Raw genomic sequence first — 23,279 nt, 5'->3', positions numbered from 1 at the left:
CATGTGTGGGATTTTTTTATTTGGTTGTTTTCCAGGCTTGTGGACATTTCTTGCCCAGTATGGATTTGTTTCTTAGGCTTGCATGAAGCTCAACACGTAAACCCGTCCACCCCAACCACGTAGCGGTTTGGTGGATTCGTTTACCTATATTCTTTGGTGAAAATGGTTTGTAAAAATGTCTACTTGAGCCTAGCTGACCGTCTAGCGGGCTGAGGCTCGAGAAAATTTTAATTATAACCGGAATACGGATGGTACATCACGTGTTTTTATATAAGTAGTGAAAAAGTTTAATTTTTAAGTTATTAACTTTTTAAGACACATATCTCACTATTTGTATAGTGACACGTAGTGTACCACTTCGTGTGCAGATCACACTTCAAAATCTCTCTTAAGGCTCAATCTGAACCGAATCATGTTCACCCATATGTCTAACCGTGATTGACACGCAGTAATCAAATTAAATTAAAGAAAAAGAAAACATACAAGATATTCGACATTCCTCAAATAAGACAAGCTTGCTGTCATTATTGGCCAAATATATACATGCACGCAACTTTCTTTACACGACGGCCCTACGCGAGACATACAGAGGTTTTCTCCTTTCTACATTTGTGCATGCATAAGACATTTTAACTACAATGACACTTTGTTCGCTTTCTACATGCATTAGCCTTATATGCCCATAATATGTATATAATATATATATATATATATATTTTTTGCCATAAGAAAATAAGAGAATGAAATGATAGACTACATTTTTACCACATTTTTATTAGAGATGTTGTACAAATGTAATATGAAAATGTAGTAAGAATACCATTTTTGCAAAGGGAGAGGAGAACTTTAGAGCGTAGTTTTTTTTTTTTTTTTCTTTTGAACAAGCTATATTATCAACATAAGCGGTTGTGAAAATAGACTAAGTCTCTCAATAAACAAGTCCACTCTTTTCTTTATTTTAATTTAAAATAAACATATCGTTTTTATTAAAAAAAATATTGTGATATTAATTGTTCAGGATTTATAACATATATCATATATGATATAGCTGTTTTTTTTTTTTTTTTTTTCCCAGTTTAAGAAAAAATTGAGAAATTTATCATAGTTATTACGGGAGCTGGAGCTACAGGAAAGGAGACAAAATGGAAATAAAAGGATCCTGCGGTCAAACTCCGACACCCACACCCCACGCACATTTCTAATTCACTTAAATACAATAATTTAATGCTAATCTCCAGCTTAATTAATCTAAATGGATTCCAATCACGAGCAGCCCTTCCTTCCTTCTAGAATATTTGAAAATAAACAAGTAGAAGAAAAGAAGAAGAGGAAGAAGGACAAGGACTTCTGTAACATTATTTGAATTTTGATTACTTTTGCTGTCGCCACCCGTTACGACTTGTTCTTCTTCCACATTTATTGTATTAGCCGGCTTCCTCCTTCCTCCTCAGACTCCGTAATGCCTCTCCCTTTGACCTTTTACATTTCTTTATCCTCCATTTCCAAATCCATCACACCTTTCCTTCAACCGCCATTGTTGTTGTCTGCAATTCCTCTCTTTCCTCTGATATGTTAACCCACTAAGCTCAACCCAAACAGTCTCTCTCTCTCTCTCTCCCCTAACTTTCTGTATTAATTTGGATGGACAGTTCTTGCATGTTTAGCTGACTCTACTGGATTATTCACTCGCGTTCTTTTCTGGGCTCATTTGTTTTCCAGATTTCGTTGATGTTCTTGTGAAATATTGGGACTTTGGTCGGATTCGATATCTGGGTATTTCGTGGATATTGTTGACTGAATGCTGGTCGGAGAGGCCTCTGTGATCTGAATCTTGTTCGGATCATGACCTCGAAGCGGCCTCTACTGATCCCATCTCCAAGAACCCCCAATACCCAACACCTCCCTGCTCTACCCGTCTATTCCGATATCGCAAATCCCACTTCCGGTGGCACTGGATCGTTTTCCGGCATGGATTCCAGAAACCCAGCTGCAGCTGACAATTCCATCAACGTTGAACCCCCCACCTTCAAATCTTCCCCCCAAAGAAGCGTTTCTTCCTCCCAAAGAAGCGTTTCTTCCTCCCAAAGAAGCGTTGTTGAACCCCCCACCTTCAAATCTTCCTCCCAAAGAAGCGTTTCTTCCTCCCGAAGAAGCGTTGTTGAACCCCCCACCTTCAAATCTTCATCCCAAGGAAGCGTTGTTGAACCCCCCACCTTCAAATCTTCATCCCAAGGAAGCGTTGTTGAACCCCCCACCTTCAAATCTTCCTCCCAAAGAAGCGTCTCTTCCCTTCAATCCAAGGCTTCCGGCAACAATTCTGTTCGGGAAAGCATTTCTTCCCTTCAATCCAAGAATTCGGGCAACAATTCTGTTCGGGAAGTGAGTTTCGGCGATCTCGAATCGAAGCCAGTGCGGTATGGATCGAGAGGAGCTGATTCGGAAGCGCTCAGCTTGTCCCAGAAGGATCTGAACGAGGAGGATGCAAGGGTTGTTTATATAGATGATCTTGCTAAGACAAATGAGAGGTTCGAGTATTCTGGTAATTCAATTAGGACGGCAAAGTACTCAGTTTTTACATTTTTGCCTAGAAATTTGTTTGAACAGTTTCATAGGGTAGCGTACATATATTTTCTTGTGATTGCCGTGCTCAATCAGCTCCCCCAGCTGGCGGTTTTTGGCCGCGGAGTTTCCATTTTGCCACTGGCATTTGTGTTGCTTGTTACTGCTGTTAAGGATGGCTTCGAGGACTATAGGCGGCATCGGTCTGATAGAATTGAGAACAATCGTCTGGCATCAGTTTTGGTTGGTAATCAGTTCCAGTCGAAAAAATGGAAGGATGTTCGAGTTGGTGAAATCATCAAAATTCAAGCAAGTGAGGCTATACCTTGTGATATGGTACTGCTTTCGACAAGTGATCCAACTGGGGTTGCTTATGTGCAGACAATCAATTTAGATGGGGAATCAAATTTGAAGACACGGTATGCAAAACAAGAAACCCTCTCCAAGATGCCTGATAAGGAGAAGATTACAGGGTTGATTAAGTGTGAAAATCCCAACAGGAACATATACGGATTTCACGCATTCGTGGAAATTGATGGGAAGAGATTGTCACTGGGACCCTCTAACATTATACTTCGAGGGTGTGAGCTTAAGAATACTCATTGGGTAATTGGAGTTGCTGTATATGTCGGTCGTGAGACCAAAGTTATGCTCAATAGCTCTGGAGCCCCATCCAAGAGGAGTCGCCTTGAGACCCGTATGAACTTTGAGATCATTTTGCTCTCCGGGTTTCTTGTCGCTTTGTGTACAGTTGTCTCATTCTGTGCTGCGGTTTGGTTGAGACACAACAATGATGAGTTGGATGACATACTTTTCTACAGGAAGCAGGACTACTCCAAAGGGAAAGTGGATGATTATAACTATTATGGATGGGGCTTGGAGATTCTTTTCACGTTCCTTATGTCTGTCATTGTGTTCCAGATCATGATCCCCATCTCATTGTACATTTCTATGGAGCTTGTCCGGGTGGGTCAGGCTTACTTCATGATCAGGGATGGTCAAATGTATGATGAGTCCTCTGATTCAAGATTTCAGTGCAGAGCTTTGAATATCAATGAAGATTTAGGACAAATTAAGTATGTATTCTCAGACAAAACTGGTACGCTGACAGAGAATAAAATGGAATTTCAATGTGCAAGCATTTGGGGAGTAGATTATAATGGTGGGAGAAGTAGTCCGGAGCAAGTGGGGTACTCTGTCGAAGGTAATAAATGTTTTTCTTTTGATTATGTTTTCTTCTGATTATTACTTCCAATTGTTTTACCAGTCTACAAATTCTTATTTTTCTTGTTCGTATCAGTTGATGGGAAGATTTTGAGGCCAAAGATGAAGGTGAAGGCTGACCCAGATCTTCAGCAATTACTCAGAAGTGGAAAGGACACAAATGAGGGCAAACATGTGTACGAGTTCTTCCTTGCATTGGCAGCTTGTAATACCATTGTGCCTCTTGTTGTAGACACGTCTGATCCAAATGGGGGATTATTGGATTACCAAGGGGAGTCGCCAGATGAACAAGCATTGGTTTATGCTGCTGCCGCCTATGGTTTTATGCTTATTGAACGAACCTCTGGTCATATAGTTATCGATATCCAAGGGGATAGGCAAAGGTAATTTCACAGTGTCCTTAATTAATTTATATATGGATACTTCTGACTTTGAGTAATCATGCTTGTGTAATCCCTATGATTACAATCTAGTGATATTAATACTGAACTTCCTTTTGAGAAATAAAGATTTTTCATTTCTCGTTCATAACTTACCAATCCTGGGCATTGCAGGTTCAACGTCTTGGGTTTGCATGAGTTTGATAGTGATCGGAAGAGAATGTCGGTTATATTGGGGTGCCCTGATAAGACCATCAAAGTCTTTGTAAAAGGTGCTGACACAACCATGTTCAGTGTAATAGACAAACGATTGAACTTGGATATAATACGAGCAACAGAAGCCCATATTCATGCTTACTCCTCTTTGGGTTTGAGAACACTTGTTGTGGGCATGAGAGAACTGAGTGCTACAAAATTCGAGCAGTGGCACTCATCTTTTGAGGAAGCAAGCACTGCTTTAATTGGTAGGGCTGCTCTACTTCGCAAGGTTGCTGGCAACATAGAAAACAATCTCATTATACTAGGTGCCTCTGGCATTGAAGACAAACTCCAACTGGGGGTGCCTGAAGCGATAGACTCTCTAAGAACAGCAGGGGTTCAGGTATGGGTTTTGACAGGGGACAAGCAAGAAACTGCCATATCAATCGGCTACTCATCAAAGCTTCTAACAAGAAGAATGACACAGATTATAATTAACAGTAGCTCCAGGGATTCATGTCGACGGAGTTTAGAGGATGCCATACTAAAATCTAGGAAGCTCATGACGGTGTCTGCAGATACACAAACCGACAGAGGAAGCTCTGGACATGGTGGAACTCAGGTAGCTTTAATCATTGATGGTACCAGCCTTGTGTATATTCTTGACAGTGAACTTGAGGAAAAGGTAATTGCTTTTAGACCTACCTATTTAGTTTTCTAAATATCTAGACAATTCCATTTGCCTTTTTTATTTTATTGTGAGATATTGTCTTATATGCTGGTCTAAAATATTTATACCGCAGCTCTTTGAATTAGCAAGTTACTGTACTGTGGTGCTTTGTTGCCGAGTGGCTCCATTACAAAAAGCTGGAATTGTAGCCCTTGTGAAGAACAGGACGGCTGATATGACACTTGCCATTGGGGATGGTAAGCACTATTCTGTTTATTTCACTTGTGTAGATATGTTTCCAATACCAGAATCAGTATCTTATGCCCACTCTCATTAACATTTGGTGTTGACAGTAGGAAGTTCTTTTGTTATATTGATAGGTGCTAATGACGTTTCAATGATCCAAATGGCTGATGTGGGAGTTGGCATCAGTGGCCAAGAAGGTCGGCAAGCTGTCATGTCATCAGATTTTGCAATGGGGCAGTTCAGATTCTTAGTTCCCCTTTTATTGGTACATGGGCATTGGAATTACCAGCGGATGGGCTATATGATATTATACAATTTCTACAGGAATGCAGTGTTTGTTCTTATTTTGTTTTGGTGAGTAATTCTTCATCGGATAAATTCTCAGTTACACTCTGTGGTTGTTCGGCAGATTTCAGTTGCTTTCCTTGAGCCTGAACTTTGTCTTGGACTCTTTGTTTTTCTTTTAAAAGAATTAAAAAATAAAAAAAAATAAAGAAACAAAATACTAGGGAGAGGATTATTCATGGTTGTCTAGGTCTGAAATCAGTGTCATTGAGAGGAAAAAATCTCTGGCTTCCATTATAATTCATCATCTAATTTCAAGCTAGAAATGTTGTGGAAATGAAGTTTGAACTTGATGCTAAAAGTTTGAAGCTGGTCAGATTCAAAGTAGGTCTCTATGTCAGAGTGTAATGCGTTCCAAATTATAATTGACGTTTAGATCATGCTGTGAGTTTTATTTTATCTTTTCCAAAGGGAGGAGTAAATGGAGCCAACCAGTAAAGGAAAATAAAGGAGAAGAATCTGTATGAAGTCTTGCTTATTGTTGTAGCTGATTATATTTTGTGGTCTGTGTAGGTACGTGCTCTTCACTTGTTTTAGTTTGACAACTGCAATCACCGACTGGAGCAGCATGTTGTATTCTATAATCTACACGGCAGTACCTACAATTGTTGTCGGGATTCTTGACAAGGACCTAAGCAGAAGGACCCTTCTAGATTATCCTCAGCTATACGGAGCTGGTCAGAGACAAGAATGCTACAACTCAAAATTATTTTGGTTAACGGTTGTTGACACATTTTGGCAAAGTCTGGCTGTCTTCTTTATCCCTCTCTTTGCATATTGGGGCAGCAGCATTGATAGATCAAGTATAGGGGATCTTTGGACGCTTGCAGTGGTAATTTTGGTTAATTTGCATTTGGCTATGGATGTTATCCGGTGGAATTGGATTACACATGCAGCCATTTGGGGATCTATAATTGCAACTTGGATTTGTGTCTTTGTCATCGATGCTATACCTTCACTGGTTGGATACTGGTATGCCCTCTAATCTTGTAGTATTGCGTGTATATCTTAATTTTTGCACAAACATAATTGCATCTAGCTTGTTTAAACTACGACACCCTATAGGAAGCAGCGGCAAGCATTTATGTTGCATTTCATGTCATGCAATGATCAAAGATTGAATATCATGATATATAGGTCCCCTCAAACTCGTTGACTTATCCAATTAGTGTAAATCCAATAATTCGCCATACCGAGGCAAATAAAGAACACAAAACTGGATAGTTGTCTCATGATTGCTTACTATTTTCAACAAATAATTAAATGCAAGTGTTTCTTTGCATGGGAGGCCACAGTTTATTTATCCCAAATAATAATGTAGGATAACTTCATGCTCATGGTAGAACATGACATTACTTATGAATGCTAACGAGTATATTGTGCTTTGAGAAGCTCTACACATGCATTTCTGAAGTTTTCTATTATAGATGTCACTTGCATTGGTATATGCTAATCTTTGCAACTCCAATTCTATTTGACAGGGCCATTTTTCATGTCATAAAGACTGCATCGTTTTGGTTATGTTTGTTGGCAATCATCATAGCTGCAATGGCTCCACGCTTTGTTGTAAAGTTTTTGTATCAGTACTATAGACCTAGTGATGTTCAGATTGCAAGAGAACTTGAGAAGTTTGGCAATCCAAGTGCGTCAAGGCCTGCACAAATAGAAATGAACGCGATCTTGGACCTGCCGAGGAGATGAGAAGGTGATGTTACTGCTTTCGGCATCTCTTCTCATTTTTTCTTTGTAAAAATGGAATTCTTTAGGCTGCTTCAGAGTATCTCTGTCTTAGTTGCCTCATTGTTCATTGTTTGCTATCCAAAGGATAGAGTTTGTAACTTTGTAGTGCTAGCCTTATATTTTGTTTTGTTGTACCTCAGAAGATGCATTCAGTGTAAATAGTGACAGTTATTGTAAGAATGCTAAACATAACGGAAAGAAAATACCTTTTTTCAACTCTGAAAAGTGGGACTTTCTGTCACCTCATGTTTTTAACATAATTTTCGTGCCAATATTATAAAATACTATGCCAAAAACATAAGATGGCGGACAGTCCATAGAGATTGGAGAGTCCTACTTTGAGAGTCTTCTTAGCATTTATCTACCTTGTTATTATAAAGAGAGTTAGAAACAATGAGTGTCTGGATAACAAAACTTATGCTTACAATCGCATTAAGAATTAAAGTTATTAAACTATGACCGAAGACATAAATGAAATATTTTGAAAGGGTTGTGGTTATAATCATGACAGTACTAAGGATTGTGCATGTTGCATAATGTTTGGATTTTAACCTGACACCCTGAATTCAATAATTGGTGATGTGTATGATATTTCCTATTTTTCAATATCTGTATACAGGTATGAGTTTGGCTGTATGATAACAGGAATAGTCTCTAACAAGGACATTATTGGACCCTTGTATTTACTTGTCACTAATTGACCGTCTTGATTGATTTGTTGTTGTGGTACACGGAAGAGATTATGTCGTGTATAGATTTAAAACCGCCATGACCCTTGTATTTACTTGTCACTAATTGACCGTCTTAAGTGATTTGTTGGTGTTGTGGTACACGGAAGAGATTGTCGTATATAAATTTAAAACCGTCATGATCTGCATTAGTGAATTATTTAAAATTGGTATCTATGTTGACCATTTGATAATGAAAGTGCTTTCAAATATAATGTGCGGTGAATATTAATTTATTAAATCATTAAGCATATGTGTTATATAGGCAAAGTGGTTCAAATTATTAAGTTAAATCATTAAGCATATGTGTTATATAGGCAAAGTGGTTCAAAATATTAAGTTTACAATGTGTTTTCCGAAGTTGCCCTATTCAACCAGGTAGACGTGATCGTGAGAAATGGAGGTATAGCATAAACAAGTGAGGTTATCTTCAAAGAAGATGTCAAATATGCCAAATAGGATTAAAAGACGTTCAAGTGTTCTCTAATGGATATGCCAAATATGATGTGGCAGTTGAGTTATTTGACTTCTTACTTTCTAGCTGGCTATTTTTATGGCAAACAAAGAAGAAGTCAAATATTTTTAATTTAATTTTTTAATTCATGGGTCCCATTAACAAGAATAAGAACTAAAATTAATTTTGATTATTTTTCAATAGTTAATGTAACTCTGACCCAATAAAATAATAAAATACATATTTAACACATTTATTGGAAAAGAATAGGATTTAACACTTGTATTCAATTTGCCACATCAGCTATTAAATATAATTTTGACATATTATTTTTAACATCTCATTTGGAGATGCTCTGAAATGACTAATATGTGCATCAACTAGTAATCTAAATAGTCAAGTTTTTGATGCAGTATTAAATAAAGACCGACTATTAATATTGAGCTTAGCACTATATCAGACAAGAGAAAAATTGATGATGAAATAAAAGATTGATAGATAAAACGAAAAAAAGGCAAGTCCAGATAAATTACAGAAAAAAAACATAAAATAAAAAGAGAAAAATTCAGAAAGAGGGAAAAAAAAAAAAAAAAAACCAAACCTAATATGAGCAATAGAAATTTAATGGCTGCCTGCCATGAGAATTGCGCAGGGCCTTCGTGACTCGTGAGATGCAGAGAGAGACTGAAGAGAGAATCCGATAAAAAGAGAGAGAGGGAAATAAAAAAGACGAAGCGGTGCGAATTGGACTAATAATACATAATTTTGGGTGTATTTAAGCGGTTGTGTGAGGAGTATCAAAATGATGAGGCTGGATAATTTAGTTCAGGTACTATTTAATACATTAGGGCATCAAACATCCGGTTTCGTATTATTAGTTCAAAGTGGTGTGACCTCAAACGAATTATTGTTATAAAATTGTGAGAATAAATGCTCACAGTAGTGTAATTATTGTTATGTGATGTTTTTAAAAGGGCAATTATAGTGTAATTGTTGTTGTGTGAAGTTTTCAAAAAGAGTAATCATTTCACTTTTAGTTTGTCACGGATGTGACTTTAATAAAAAACGCTCCGTGTGTGATTACAATACAGCAAAGAAAGGAAGTGAAAGCAATACTATTAGTATTTCTCTCTTTCTTTTTTTCCTGCAATCTTTTTGTGTTATAGTTACAAAACTAAAAAATATGATATTTTGCATCCGTTTATCTCACGTCTCTATCAAAGGTTGTTTCTTTAACTTTTACCTATTTATAACAATTATTCGATTTTAATACAAATTTTAGTTGAAAATGTGGTGGCAAATTATAAACGGTATAAAAAAAATTAAAAATCATAGGGTTGAAAATATAACCTCGAACAAATTATTTGGTTTTAAGCCAAAATAATGTATCCCGCCACTAGTCACCGCGCCTTCTTTTGAAACTCCCTCACTCTCTCCCTCTCTCCCTCTCTCCCCCGTTACAACCCCGAAATCTCAGTTGCCGTAGCATCGACCACCGAAGGAAACCGTACGTCTCCAGGCGCCTCACTAGCATTTCTAGGGTTTCATTTCAGCAGAGCGTCTTCGGATTAGTGCAATTTTCAAGGTATAAATTTTCCCCTTCTCATCCCACTTCCAGCAATCCCAAATTTGCCATGTTTTCCTTGCTCTTCAACCACTTTGTCCTTTTCGTAGCAAGCCCCGATTCATTCAATCCGCAGCAGATTTTGGCACGAAGAAGCTCCATTGATCCCGAATACGCAAATGTGTTGGAGCAATGAATAGGGCATCGCATATGAGGCAAGAGTAAGCGGAACAAAGACACAGCATTTTTACTTTTCATTTTCCGGATTGCTTGTTATTTATTTGGAATTCGGGTATGTGCAGTTGTCCCAATCTGGGTCAAGATTTCTGCGCCCAGACGCCTTTTAAAGCTAATTTGTTGGAACATGTCAATGCACTTAATAATTTCTCGTGCCCACATAACATCCTGAGCTCAAATTTCATTTTCTCCTTACCAACACAAAAACCTCATGCCGAAGAGGCAATGGGTTCCGGGTATGTCGCGGTTATACATGTTTTGTTTATTTTTTGTTGGGTTTTTTCCTACTGTTATTTCATTTTAGCTTGAGGATTACTTGTTATTTGGTGACAACTTGACACCAGTTTTTGTATTTGGTGATTGTGGTCGTTTGGTTGGGTAAAATATAGCTCGTGTTAGCTGCAGGATTTATTGTTTGTTTCTGCTAATTCTAAGTTTCATCTGCCTTAGTAATTAAGGCCGGTTCTGAGATTTTAGGGGTATGGGTCCCTACATAAGAGAACCCCCGACATAGCGAAGCTAATTTATCTGTCTATAGTTGTATTAATAAGGTATCTAAAATTTCAAATGAACAGTAATCATGAAAATAAAACACAATTTAGAGCAAAGCCAGCAGAACCAATTTGAAAAAACATAAAAGTGATTCCTATTAATACAGATGGAGACTATTATTTCTCTTATTCATATACAAATCCTAAAATGTTTCCCTAAGATGAGATCATTTTACACAAACCAAGGTGGAACATATATACATGATATCATCATTTAGGGACCCCTTGGGATCGGGGTCCTGTGCAAGGGTACCTATTGCACGTGGCCAAAGCCGCCATTGTTCGTGATAGATATATAATACATCATTTTAAGAATGGATGCCTTTGTGAATTCCATTTTTTGTTTTCCTCGAATCCAATAATTGATGACTGTTGGATACTCCTCGTTCTTGATGGTAGACATGGATTTTTATACAACTAATGATACTATTATCTCAAAGCATTTAACCTGGTGTATATCTTGAGTCAATTGGGAGTTTTTTCCTTCTAACAAAGGTTCTCGTTATGCTTTTAGCTCAATGGCTTGTCCAATTCAGGATACTGAAAGATTACAGAGTGCACAAGTTCAAAAGGTAACCATGTTGGATGAGGGGTAGTCAATCTCATTTGTCTTTTTGACTTGGTTAATTGGTTTTTTCAACATTTTTGACAAACTGGGGTTCTACCAGCCCTTTCCTGCCAAAGCTTTCTGATTTGGCTTTTGCTTCTGAATTGGGAAATTTTGGCAGGCTTGGCATGCTCTTTCCAATCTTCAGATTTCTTGTAGGAACTACACAAAACCTGGAAAAACTCTTCTAGTTAAGGATGTTAATGCAGAGTGTCGTCGTGATGTTGGAACAACAACTTTGCCAAGCTCATGCAACATTGATAAGAGTCGCGCACATATGCCAACACATCAATACATGAATGGAACTAATACCAGGAACAGTGAAGCGGCAACTTGTTCGGGCAATCCGTTTCCGTCAAGTAATGTTAATGTTGCAGATGCAGGGAAAAATCTTGGACGGCAAAGTCAGTTCAGAGCATCAATCGTCAACAGTTCTGATGCTCGGGCGTTGGATTTATCTCTTGGCAACAATAGTGTTCATACCCGCCAAGGGAAAGACTCTGCAAAAGTTTTTGTTAATGACCTGGACGACGACGATGATGGCATTCTTGAGGTAATTCATATCACTATTTTAGATCATTGTGGTTTAGTTGTTGCTTATTTAATCTGGCTATTTTTGTAAATATCTGTTGAATAAGGCTACTACTGTCAAGATCTAGATGAAAGTTCACTAACTAGCATGTGGTTGTTACAGTTCTACTTAAGTGCTATTTTGTACGGTGACTTAATTGCTACTAGTCAATCCATGTTACGGGTTATGTATCATTTGGACTACTCGTGTGTAAAATTTGAACATTGTTTTATGTTTCTATTTTCCCCAAGGCTTATGTTGTGTTGTCTTTGTTCGTGCAAATGTTGATTTCACTGAACTCATTTACTTTGGTTCAGAATATTGATGTTGACCAGATAGTGGAACAGTACCAATCAAGTTGCACACCTCAACCATCAATTTCCAAGCTTCCACCCATTGCTCCCTTTATAGATAAAGATAATATTGCAAGACAAGATGCTACTAGTTTGCCACCGGAATTGTGTTCAAATTGCAGTCATGGGTTTAAGGTATGCTTGTCATCTATATTCTGCTTTTTGTGGCTCCATCTAAATATGTGGACAGCTTAATGTGCCTAATTCCTGAATGTGATACAGATAGGACTTTGCCCAGAAGCTGCAAGTCATTTGCAGGAAATGAAGGATACCCTAATTATCATATCAAATGAACTGCTTGATGATGTTAATGACCTCAGTCCAGAACAAATAAATAAGCTTCGCCAAGATAGGTTTACATACCACCCCCTTTCATCTTGATTTGATTTTCTTTGTGAGAGTCAAGGTATGTCTATATTGAGGGAATTGTGGATAACAATAAACAAGTGAAAGAAAAGAACTGGCGGAAAAATGCTCTGGTTCTCTACAAGTCATGTATTATGCAACAAAGCTTCAGACTGTTATTTTTGGATTTTTGGTTCACATTTATTATTATTTTGTTATATTTTACAAAGTCATAAAGGAAAACAGTGTATTCCCATTGGTAGGTTACAGCTTAATAAGCAGATTCAGCAGCTTGAGAGATATCTTTGTAACAACTCATTGGACGAAGAAAGGCGAAAGTCACATTTTTCTGCATCAACAACAACTCCCAGGCCTTTCCAATGTGAAACACCTCAAGCAGCTGCATTCAGGACTGATCCCATGAGATTTGATTCGCAGGTTCATCCACATAACGAGTCTGGAGGATATGACAGATGTAATTCATCATCAGTTTCATTCTCTTCTGTTGATAGGCTTGATTTCTCATCTTGTCCTGTTGAGAGGGAACCATACATTTCAAAGTTTGTTGAAGTTACCTACATTGAAGGTTCTAAGGACAAAAAATGGAGTAGTGATAATTTTCCATGGACCAAAAAGCTGGAGGTGCTAATCTAGATCATTCTCATAGTTCATATTAGTATTATCTTTCATTATTATTTTGTAATTGTTGTCCTACTGCTACCACTTTCAGGATGGTAACAAGAAAGTGTTTGGAAATCACTCTTTCCGTCTCAACCAAAGAGAGGTCATTAATGCTACGATGAGTGGCTATGATGTTTTTGTTTTAATGCCAACTGGAGGGGGTAAGAGCTTGACATATCAGGTAAAAGAATTATTTTTTGGAACTTCTTACGAGATAAGTCATTTCTGTTTAAGGCTTACCATAGAAACTGTTCACTTAGGAGCAGTTCTATTGTTTGGTCATCTTAAGTATGTAGTCTTTATTTGTATGGTCATGCTTAGTTTACTGGTTCAGTTTCTTTCTTTATTTGTAGGCCAAATACCTTGCATCTCCATCATTTGTTCCCTGTAGAGTAGTCTCATTCTTTACGGTAAAGTACACATTATACTGTCTAGACTAAAGGGTTTACTTGCGTTTATGTACCTTGTAGCTCCCTGCGCTAATTTGTCCAGGAATAACATTGGTTATTTCTCCCCTTGTATCACTTATTCAAGATCAAATAATGCATTTATTGCAGGTAATGTTTCTTTCCATCCCTTAGTTCATTTATATTGTTTCACTTCCTGCTATCTATTACATTGCGTGCTCATGTCCTGTTCTGGCATGTGTTAGGCAAATGTTCCTGCTGCTTACCTAAGTGCCAATATGGAGTGGACTGAACAACAGGAAATACTTAGAGAACTAAATTATGAGTATTGTAAATACAAGCTGTTATATGTCACCCCAGAGAAAGTTGCTAAGTGAGTATTTGTTTATCTTATATGCTTGCAAACATCGTTCATTTGTATTCCCTCTATTACTTTAAAAACAGCATTTTATTGGTAGGTATAGTGTCAATAGAAAGGTACTGGAAACTAACAAGTTTGTGTTATTTACAACTACTATATGTGAATCGACTCTTTCAGTAGTCAAACATGATAAATATATCTTACAACTGATGTAAGTAATTTGTGTTGTCTGCTAATTAGGGAATGTGAATTGGCATTTATTTTGGCTGTTGATTGTTGGAATCATTGAGAACACTATACTTTTTATTTAATTATCTTCTATTTCTTGACCTTGTCAGGTCATGTCTAACCACTAACATGAATATCCAGCCTTATAATAATTTCTGTTTCAATTGCAATTGAAATGATTGTTATGGTGTTAAGTACTGACTGAGTCTGTATAACTTTTTAAGAAGCCAATCTTTCTTGTCTGCAGAAGTGATGCTCTTTTACGGCAGTTGGAGAATTTAAATGCTCGTCAATTGCTTTCTAGGATTGTTATTGATGAAGCTCATTGTGTGAGTCAGTGGGGGCATGATTTCAGACCAGATTATCAGGTTGTGGCCTTAAAAAGTATTCAAGTTCATGGCAATGGGATTTTTCTTCTTGATTGGTACACCATTTTAATGTCAAGCTATTCTTTAAAATGCCCAGGCTCTTGGTATCTTGAAACAGAAGTTCCCAAATACTCCAGTTTTGGCTTTAACAGCTACTGCAACCGCTAGTGTAAAAGAAGATGTTGTGCAAGCTCTTGGTCTTGTTAACTGCATTGTTTTCCGGCAAAGTTTTAATCGTCCAAATTTACGGCAAGTGTTAAACAAGGAATCTGTTATACAAATTTCAAATCATACTTTTTCTAAACTGTCATTTGAAGTTGAAATGGTAATTCGTTCTGTGAATTGCAGGTATTCTGTTGTTCCCAAGACTAAGAAGTGTGTGGATGATATTGACAAGTTCATTAAAGAAAATCATTACGATGAAAGTGGAATAATTTATTGTCTCTCAAGAATGGACTGTGAAAAAGTTGCTGAAAGATTACAGGTTTGACCTTATCTTGGTCCCTTTGTAGTTCAATGGAGTCTTATGCTCTTTTTATGTTTTCTTGAGAAAGATAAAAAATGGTTCCATGTGCACTGATTCATTATGTGGGTTTATTAACTTCTTTTTCTGTATATTATACATGGAAAGTCTTGTATTGTTGCTTAATCATTTATTGCTTGAAGCTTCTTGAACATGTATCTAGTGTTTGCTAATTGTGTAATCTATGACTTTTGATATGATGAAATTTGTTTACTTTCTTTCTGGTTAGTTTTGCTTGAGAGTGCATCTGTTGTTCAGGAATGTGGCCATAAAGCAGCATTTTACCATGGTAATATGGATCCTGCTCAGCGTGCCTTTGTCCAGAAGCAGTGGAGTAAAGATGAAATCAACGTTATATGTGCTACAGTGGCATTTGGAATGGGTACTTTAGTTTTTGCTGATTTCTGCCTTCATTAATAAGGGACACCATTACCAATATTGGAATTGGAATTCAGGTATCAACAAGCCAGATGTCCGCTTTGTAATCCATCACTCTCTCCCGAAGTCTATTGAAGGCTACCATCAGGTATCAGAGTGTTGGACTTTTGGAATTTAGCTATTCTTCTGCTTATTTCTTAGTAATGGTTTATGCATGGGAAGCTTAGATTAAGGATTCTTTTAGCTTACTACGTCACTATGTTTCAGGAGTGTGGTCGAGCTGGTAGAGATGGTCAGCATTCATCTTGTGTGTTGTATTACAGTTACAGTGACTATGTAAGTTGGAGTAGTAAAACTTGTATCTACTTGATTCTTGTCAGTTCTGTATTTGGACAATGAGTAAGCATTGGAATGCGAACGGCCTGTGGGTCAAGTGGCATGTCCTCTCACCAGTTCAACACCTGTTTGGGTGCTTAACTCAATATTTCAATAAATAAATGCAAATAGAAAAAGGGAATACAAGTTTGCATTTTGGTTGTTTAATTTGATCATCTTAAAAAAGTAGGGGAATAATATTTTTAAATTTTCTCTGCTTACATATATCTCTATAATTCTTTTGCAGATTCGAGTAAAGCATATGATTAGTCAAGGAGTTATAGAGCAAAGCCCACTGACATCTGGATACAATCGTATCAATACTGCTAATTCTGGGAGAGTACTGGAAACGAATACCGAAAATCTTTTGCGCATGGTACTTGATTTTGGCTTCATGTGTAGTTTTTGAGGTTTTACTATTGCATACCTCTTGTTTCGTCAGACATGTACTAAATAAAATGATCTAAAAATTTGCAGGTCAGTTATTGTGAAAATGGTGTTGATTGCCGACGACTTCTACAACTTATTCATTTTGGAGAAAACTTTGATTGTGCAACCTGCAAAAAGACGTGTGATAATTGTTTGAAGTTTAAAAGTTTCAGTGAGAAGGATGTCACTGAAATCGCAAAGCAACTGGTTTGTAACGATAATAATTTTTGGGAGATGTTGGCCAATGTTTCTATTGATGAATGTCAATTCCTTGCAACAGTTTGCAAATCCTTGCATTGTCTGTGTATTCACTTCTGCCACATGTGCTCAGGTTGAACTGTTGAAGTTAACAGGGCAGCAGTTTTCGTCATCTCATATTCTAGAAGTCTACAGGGGCTCCTTAAACCAATTTGTATGCTTTAATTTTAAGAAATGTACTGTCCTTTCTATCTTATTTTCATTCATCGATTATAATGTTATGTTTGTATTGTTAGGTCAAGAAACACAGGCATCAGACTGTGAGACTGCATGGAGCAGGAAAACATCTAGCCAAGGGTGAAGCTTCTCGTGTATTACGTCATCTTGTTACCGAGGACCTTCTTGTTGAGGAAGTCAAGAAAAGTGATGTTTATGGATCTGTATCGTCAATACTAAAGGTACTTTTAATTCTTTCAGTTCACTTATGCTGGGTTTTTCATGAAGATCACCATCCTTGAAAAGAGCAAACTAGGCAAGAAAATACCACTTACTGTCATCGCTGCTTGTTAGTTTTTGTACAGTAATTACATGTGTCATTTTTTTTCTTTCAGGTTAATGAACAGAAAGCGCGCGAACTTTTCTCTGGCAGGAAGACAATTTTAATAAGGTTTGGCTTTCCGGTCATACCACATTTTGGCTTTATTCTCACTATTATTTTTGCTAGTTCCCTACGAGTATTGTACTAATATGTCAAAGATCCTTGCATTAGATGCTTAAGAACTTGTTTTTATCTCCATCTACCATGCATGTGCAGTGTGTCCAATACTATTACTGTCAGCTGGGGATGGACTTGTGGTAGATCCACCTTGTTCAAAGGACCCCCACTCCCATTCATCTTCATTGGTCTCCCCTAAACTGCGTATCAAAAATTTAGAATCTGTTTGGAACACATTCAAGTTTTGTTATATACCATACGCTTTCAAAATTTTGAATACGAATACACTTTACAGCTGATGGGATATTTGGTTTCTAGGTTCTAGTCAGGTTCACCAAAAATCCTTCAACTGCGGTGAACATGCCTACCTGCTTAGAATAATTGTCCATTAACAACTATGAATAACATCGTCGATAGGATCTGCTTGCTGAAATCCCTCCACGAAACCCATAAAACTAAATTTCTCTTATTTGTGTCATATTTAGTTAGCATTAGTCAACTAAAGCTTTTGCATGTTTCCTCTTTGTGGTTTCTGAGCCGCTAGTTATCAGTCTAGCATTCATCTTTTGTTACTAGAAAAGCTTTCACAAACTCGCATGATATCTTACACGGTTTATATTCATCACTGATTGCTAAGTGAGATGATCATGTTTGTACTCCAACCATCGTAATAATATGTTCTTTTTATCTAATCTTGTTCTTATATTGTGCTATGATATGCTTCTTTCACCTAAATGCTTTTAGTCTTGTGAATGTCAATTGAAGTCTGTAAGTTTTTGTTCCTTTTCTGCCCTATAAACCTGCTCGCAACAATATTGTGACTGACATCTTAAATATATTGTAGATTCCCTTCCACATTAAAAGCTTCCAAACAGAAAAACCCCGAAGCGATTTCAGCTAAAGGCTCACTGACATCTGGGATGCAGAGCCCTCCAATTACTGGCACTGAACAACCTCAATCAAAAGGAGATTTGGTATGTTCATAGATTTAGATGCATTATATAGGATCTGAAGCGTTTATAGACTTAGATGCATTATATAGGATCTGAAGCATTCGTCTGGTCTTATATATTCTTCTTCTTGGTCAAGTTTGTCTCCTGCCTAGGCCGAACTCAAAACCTTGACCTTTATGCCTGAAACCTAAGCAGTCAACAGGAACAGATGCGCACATATTACACGCGTACACAGATACATATTTCAGATTTATATGTTGGCAAGACACTATTCTGCTTGCTGAAGTATCTGACTACCATGAGGGCTAAGTCGACCTTTGTCAATTGATTTGTTTATCTGAAATTTCATTACAGGTTCTATACACGAAAATATTTTCTGCTTTGAAAATGCTTCGAACTAATATCATTAGAGAAGCTGGTGATGGTGTCATGGCACACCACATATTTCCGTAAGATTCTTACTCTTTTTCCTCATCCCAATAGAATAAATCTGTTTCATACCTGTTTGTTTTCAGAGGAAAGAAGGAAAAGTAATTTTGGAAAGTTGCTACTCTTTTGGAGTTAGGAATTTTTATCCCGGGGTGTCACTATACATGTCTCCATTTGTCCCTTCGATCTTTAAAGATGTTTCCTGATTTTTTGCCATTTCGAGTCAGGAATACAACGATTAAAAACATAAGCAGCAAAATGCCTAGAACGAAGGATGAACTCCTCGAGATAAATGGCATTACCCAGTAAGTTTCAAGTTATATGATTATATGATGCTACCTAAGAAACAATATACTGAACTTGTTTGGCTTAATGCAGAATTAAGGTGGCCAGGTACGGAGATCGAATACTTGAAACAATTGAAGCTGCCATAAAGGAATACTTCAAAACAGATAAAAACAGCAGCGGTAGCAATGACAGCAACGATATAAAGAGGAAAAGAGATGGTAACAAGGATCGGAAGGAAATTTTTGAAGATGACGACTTCAGAAGCACAGATAGATCGAAGAAGAGGGCTCTAAAGACGCAGAGCAATACTATTGAGACCTTCCGTTATGTGGAGCCAGATTACAGTGAATTCATAGATGATGAATTAGACTTATCTGGTTATGACTTTGAAGCTAATGTTCCGGATATGAAAACCAATCAGAACGGTGGCGGAAGAGTGCTGCCACAGTGGTCAACTCCTGGAAATGGGCGACATCGGTAGAATTTTATTCTTTTGCATCGAATTAGGAAGATGTGGGCGGTGAGACTCCGAAGACGACCATGCATTTCCGGCTGCTGGAACAAGGCTGTGTCCCGTCTAACAGATCATGTCTTACGTTTATTGTCAGAATACTTGTGTACTTGAATATCAGAGCTAAGTTACAATGGTGTCCAACCATATGAACTAGTATAATGTAAAAAATTATGAGGGTAGTGGAAGGTAACACCGCAGAAGGGTTTCTACCATTGGTTCTTTATCGTGGTCCAACCCTTCTGCGCCATTGGTTCTTTATCGTGGCCTGAAACTTTTGGACCATGGAGGTTGGAGACAGGAGCTTCTGAGAACAAAAATGAAGCGATTCACAAACAGCCTAAAATGGATATCAGCTTATCTGAGTAAAGGGACTATCTAATACATATTTTTCAGCTTTGTTCGATTGATTTGGATTTTTTGTTCACGTTTGAAGTAGAATCACACGTAAGATGCATCGTGGCCATTGGTTTATAATTGTGCATTCTCTTCCATGGATACCATATTTCGCTTATTCGACATTGATTTACCTGACGTTTGATTTGAAATGTGTATTCAACTTTTGAGTAGCCAGAAGCGGAAAAACGATCTAATTCTGAGATCGAAATCTAAACTTGTTACAAAGGTATCTAACATTTAACAAGTGCTTCCAAATTCCAATATATAACGTCACTCATTGTTTTAACAATCCAACAGCCTGTCCTCCTCTGTTAACCTAATGCAAATGTTTGACGAATAAAAAAGAGTAGACACAGAGGAAGTGTTTCGTAATGGTGAAGTTCGAAGGAGAAGGCATAGACTTAGCTCCAACCTGTCAAGCCAAGTCTGTCAGCGAGATTGTACATAACGAGTTGATCCCAAACATGGCCGAAAAGGTGCTCCCCTCCAATAGCAAATGTAAGTGCCCATGACAAGAGAAGAGCAGTAAATACCGTGAATCCAACTGCTGATCTTAAAACATCTGAAATAAGAGAGTTTTATCAAAAAACAACAGCCAAAACAGAAGCTCTATAATTATTATACATATAAGTTCCAGAATGTCAAATGATTACATACACTTCATGGCATGATGTATTAAGAAGCTCAAATTTTACACCGCAAACAACCCAGCACATCTATTCAGTCATGCAGCACTTATATCTTATATGAAAACACCCGAAACATTTGCTTTAAAAACAACTGACCGGTAGCAACAACCAAACACATCTATTTGAAAACATCATGTCAGTACCATCTAGGCAGGATAGGAGAATTGGGGAGGTCAAATCATCAAGAGGTATTTTCTTTTAACATCAACCATTTAAATATTTTTCGGTTACCCTTGAACAATCACTGCAAAAGGAAATTTGAAATTGACGGTTTCGTGTAGCTAGATGGGAGTATGTCAAGAATCAAATAACAAAGATGTAATAGGGTTAATTTATACATATTGTTAATTCAAGTTGTAATCATCTCTGACATTCCTAGGTGGGAGATAACATCCTTCCCCCTTTTCAACTTCTCATATTTCAGTCCGGCCAAAAAAGTTACAAAATTGAAAACTTATTGTTCTATCTAGTTCAATCAAAATATTATCTTTGGATAATAACCCCTGAACACATAAACCTTCCCTGATAATAAGTATTCACCTAAAAGTTGTTGGTCTAGCTGTCAGGTCCTTGGTTTGCTCCCAAGTGGTCTGGGGTTCGACAACATAAATCATAGGATCAGAGAGAAACCAGAACCACAAAAACCTGAAATTTGTTCCTCACATTCAACATTTTGCACTTTCTCTAAAGAAACTAATAAAGCTTTAGCCAATGCAGGCGGCATTCACCAACTTCCCCTCTTTTGAAACAAAAAGGCCAGTAAAAACCCCTTTGGGCATAGAGAATACATAAACATCACAATCTGCTACACGAGATGCTTTTAGAAAGTTTGGATTTCATCATATTCGCTTATAATTGGGAGAAGCTTTGGAAAAACAAGGGTCAAGTCGAGCAACGACACCACATGTTCTAGTGTTTGATCAAGGTCAGTTATTTTCTGAAGTTTCCTGCCTCCCCAAAATTGTAGGATTTTTCCCCAAGTAAGTTTGGGGAATTTCCGGTATCAAAAAATGAAAGCAAAATGGAAGATGCTTGAACAGCACCCAATTCCTTTATATGTCCAAAGTAGCGACATGAAAAACTAAGGGCCTATTTACAAATGCCTTCAAAATAGCTATACGCGCTTTCAGATCACCAAAAGCACTTCTGACCATATTTGGCAGAAAAAGTTAGAAGTGCTTCGGATTTCAAAAAAGCACCTGAATTTTTATTAAAAATTACAATGTGCTTCTAAAAGAAGCGCTTTTACTGTAAGTGTAGTTCCAAACGAGCCCTAAACCAAATGCGCGGAATTTCAGTCTGACATTATCAAAACAGAACCGAAACCCAGAAATCCAGAAATGATCTCCAAAATAAAAACTTTGTTTGCTTAGTTTTTCCTCAATCAACAAACACAACACAAATCCAAATTAGAAAAAGTCCAACAGAAAAATCAATCGGCAGAGAGAGAAAGAGGGGCATACAGTGGTGAATGCGAGGGAAGGAGCGGGAGTGGCGGAGGACGGGCCAGAAGTAGAAGCAGTTGAGGGCCCAAAGCCAAGGGAGCAGAGCGAAGCCGAACTTGTAAAATCTACGCGCGTAGCTCACTGACTCTTCCTCTGACAGACCCAGTGGGCCGTCTATGGTGGGCCACCTCAGCGATGCAGACGGAATCGGAATCGGGTTTCTTCTCGGGCTAGGGTTCAGGTTCGGAATTTCCGAGTTACTCCGTGAAGCTTCCATCTACAACAATACCTCCTCCGCCCAATCCTGTGAAGTTGGAAACGACGTCGCCTTGCTGCCTGTTGATTCCCTTGATGTTCGTTGGTGTTGTGTTCGGCAAGGAAGGCAACCAAGAAATGGAATGAAGTAATGAACCGGTTCTGCAGGTAGCCTTTGCTGTTGCTTTCCCATTTTCTTAAATGAGTAATGTTATATTGACTAATTTTTTTTAGATCAAATGTATAAATTATGTAAGGAAGGAAATTATAGCAAATATTTCTCAACTTCAACTCAATTGGAGTAATGATCTCTCAACTAAAATTTTATAACCATTAGTCCCTTACCTCCTTAAAACGTGCGACTATGATCATTTTCTTCAATTTCGTAGAATTTTTGTCAAAATGAATCATGTTCCATGAATCCATGCACATGAGGTTGAATCGAGGGGCAAATATGAAAAATCAAATAAGAAAAATTGTAGCAATGGTCGCTCAACTTTAACCCAAATAGAGGAATAGTCTCTCAACTTTAATGTAATTAAAGCAATGGTCCTTCAATTTTAGCCTAATTATAGAAATGGTTCTTTCAACATAACTCATTTTGGCGGAATTCTAATGGAGTTATCGAAAATGATCATAGTTGCACGTTTTAATGAGTTAAGGGACTAATGGTCATGAATTTTTAGTTAAAGGACCATTACTTTAATTAGGTTAAAGTTTAGAGACGATTGCTACAATTTTCTCATATGTAATGTGTAACTGATAGAAATTAAATACGTTGAACAACATTTAGTAATAATTCAATCACTAATAATTATGCCATATGGTTTTTAAAATGTAGTTTAAGTTGACTGTCTACTTAGCATTACTTATTT

General features: G+C 37.4%; 3 protein-coding genes across 3 annotated transcripts; 2 read left to right on the top strand and 1 right to left on the bottom strand.

Annotated features, from left to right (window-relative positions):
• The first annotated feature begins 966 nt into the window (after positions 1 to 966).
• On the top strand, positions 967 to 7,578 carry LOC137746663 (phospholipid-transporting ATPase 1-like). Its single transcript, XM_068486665.1, has 7 exons — positions 967 to 3,763; positions 3,860 to 4,166; positions 4,338 to 5,046; positions 5,165 to 5,288; positions 5,412 to 5,631; positions 6,136 to 6,594; positions 7,104 to 7,578. Exons 1-7 carry the CDS (start codon positions 1,843 to 1,845, stop codon positions 7,321 to 7,323), a joined length of 3,960 nt encoding a protein of 1,319 aa, XP_068342766.1. The 5' UTR covers positions 967 to 1,842; the 3' UTR covers positions 7,324 to 7,578.
• A 2,425-nt stretch (positions 7,579 to 10,003) lies between these two features.
• LOC137746662 (ATP-dependent DNA helicase Q-like 4A) lies at positions 10,004 to 20,074 on the top strand. The gene is made up of 26 exons (XM_068486664.1): positions 10,004 to 10,129; positions 10,219 to 10,329; positions 10,411 to 10,581; positions 11,411 to 11,468; positions 11,625 to 12,056; positions 12,392 to 12,562; positions 12,650 to 12,780; positions 13,036 to 13,414; positions 13,503 to 13,634; positions 13,924 to 14,010; positions 14,106 to 14,233; positions 14,697 to 14,817; positions 14,915 to 15,066; positions 15,166 to 15,301; positions 15,599 to 15,722; positions 15,796 to 15,866; positions 15,986 to 16,054; positions 16,341 to 16,469; positions 16,571 to 16,729; positions 16,854 to 16,934; positions 17,017 to 17,178; positions 17,332 to 17,387; positions 18,280 to 18,409; positions 18,743 to 18,837; positions 19,045 to 19,122; positions 19,196 to 20,074. Exons 2-26 carry the CDS (start codon positions 10,301 to 10,303, stop codon positions 19,584 to 19,586), a joined length of 3,672 nt encoding a protein of 1,223 aa, XP_068342765.1. The 5' UTR covers positions 10,004 to 10,129; positions 10,219 to 10,300; the 3' UTR covers positions 19,587 to 20,074.
• Positions 20,075 to 20,258: 184 nt separating this feature from the next.
• LOC137746661 (probable gamma-secretase subunit PEN-2) lies at positions 20,259 to 22,552 on the bottom strand. The gene is made up of 2 exons (XM_068486663.1): positions 22,168 to 22,552; positions 20,259 to 20,577 (listed from the first exon to the last, which is right to left on the bottom strand). The coding sequence occupies exons 1-2, from the start codon at positions 22,424 to 22,426 to the stop codon at positions 20,417 to 20,419; spliced, it is 420 nt and encodes a 139-aa protein (XP_068342764.1). The 5' UTR covers positions 22,427 to 22,552; the 3' UTR covers positions 20,259 to 20,416.
• Positions 22,553 to 23,279: the final 727 nt, after the last annotated feature.

This window comes from Pyrus communis, chromosome 10 (assembly GCF_963583255.1).
Source record: "Pyrus communis chromosome 10, drPyrComm1.1, whole genome shotgun sequence".
Classification (NCBI taxonomy): Eukaryota; Viridiplantae; Streptophyta; class Magnoliopsida; order Rosales; family Rosaceae; genus Pyrus; species Pyrus communis.
Note: the sequence above shows the minus strand (reverse complement) of the source record. Positions and strands in the feature narration are given on the sequence as shown.

Coding starts and splice junctions, on each gene's coding strand:
- LOC137746662 (XM_068486664.1), top strand. CDS start 10,301: ATGAATAGGGCATCGCATATGAGGCAAGA. Junction 15,302..15,598: donor AAGTTGCTGAAAGATTACAG/GTTTGACCTTAT, acceptor TCTGTTGTTCAG/GAATGTGGCCATAAAGCAGC. Junction 19,123..19,195: donor GAGATAAATGGCATTACCCA/GTAAGTTTCAAG, acceptor GGCTTAATGCAG/AATTAAGGTGGCCAGGTACG.
- LOC137746661 (XM_068486663.1), bottom strand. CDS start 22,426: ATGGAAGCTTCACGGAGTAACTCGGAAATTCCGAACCTGAACCCTAGC. Junction 20,578..22,167: donor CTTCCCTCGCATTCACCACT/GTATGCCCCTCT, acceptor CTCTTATTTCAG/ATGTTTTAAGATCAGCAGTT.
- LOC137746663 (XM_068486665.1), top strand. CDS start 1,843: ATGACCTCGAAGCGGCCTCTACTGATCCCATCTCCAAGAACCCCCAAT. Junction 4,167..4,337: donor ATCCAAGGGGATAGGCAAAG/GTAATTTCACAG, acceptor TGGGCATTGCAG/GTTCAACGTCTTGGGTTTGC. Junction 5,047..5,164: donor ACAGTGAACTTGAGGAAAAG/GTAATTGCTTTT, acceptor TTTATACCGCAG/CTCTTTGAATTAGCAAGTTA.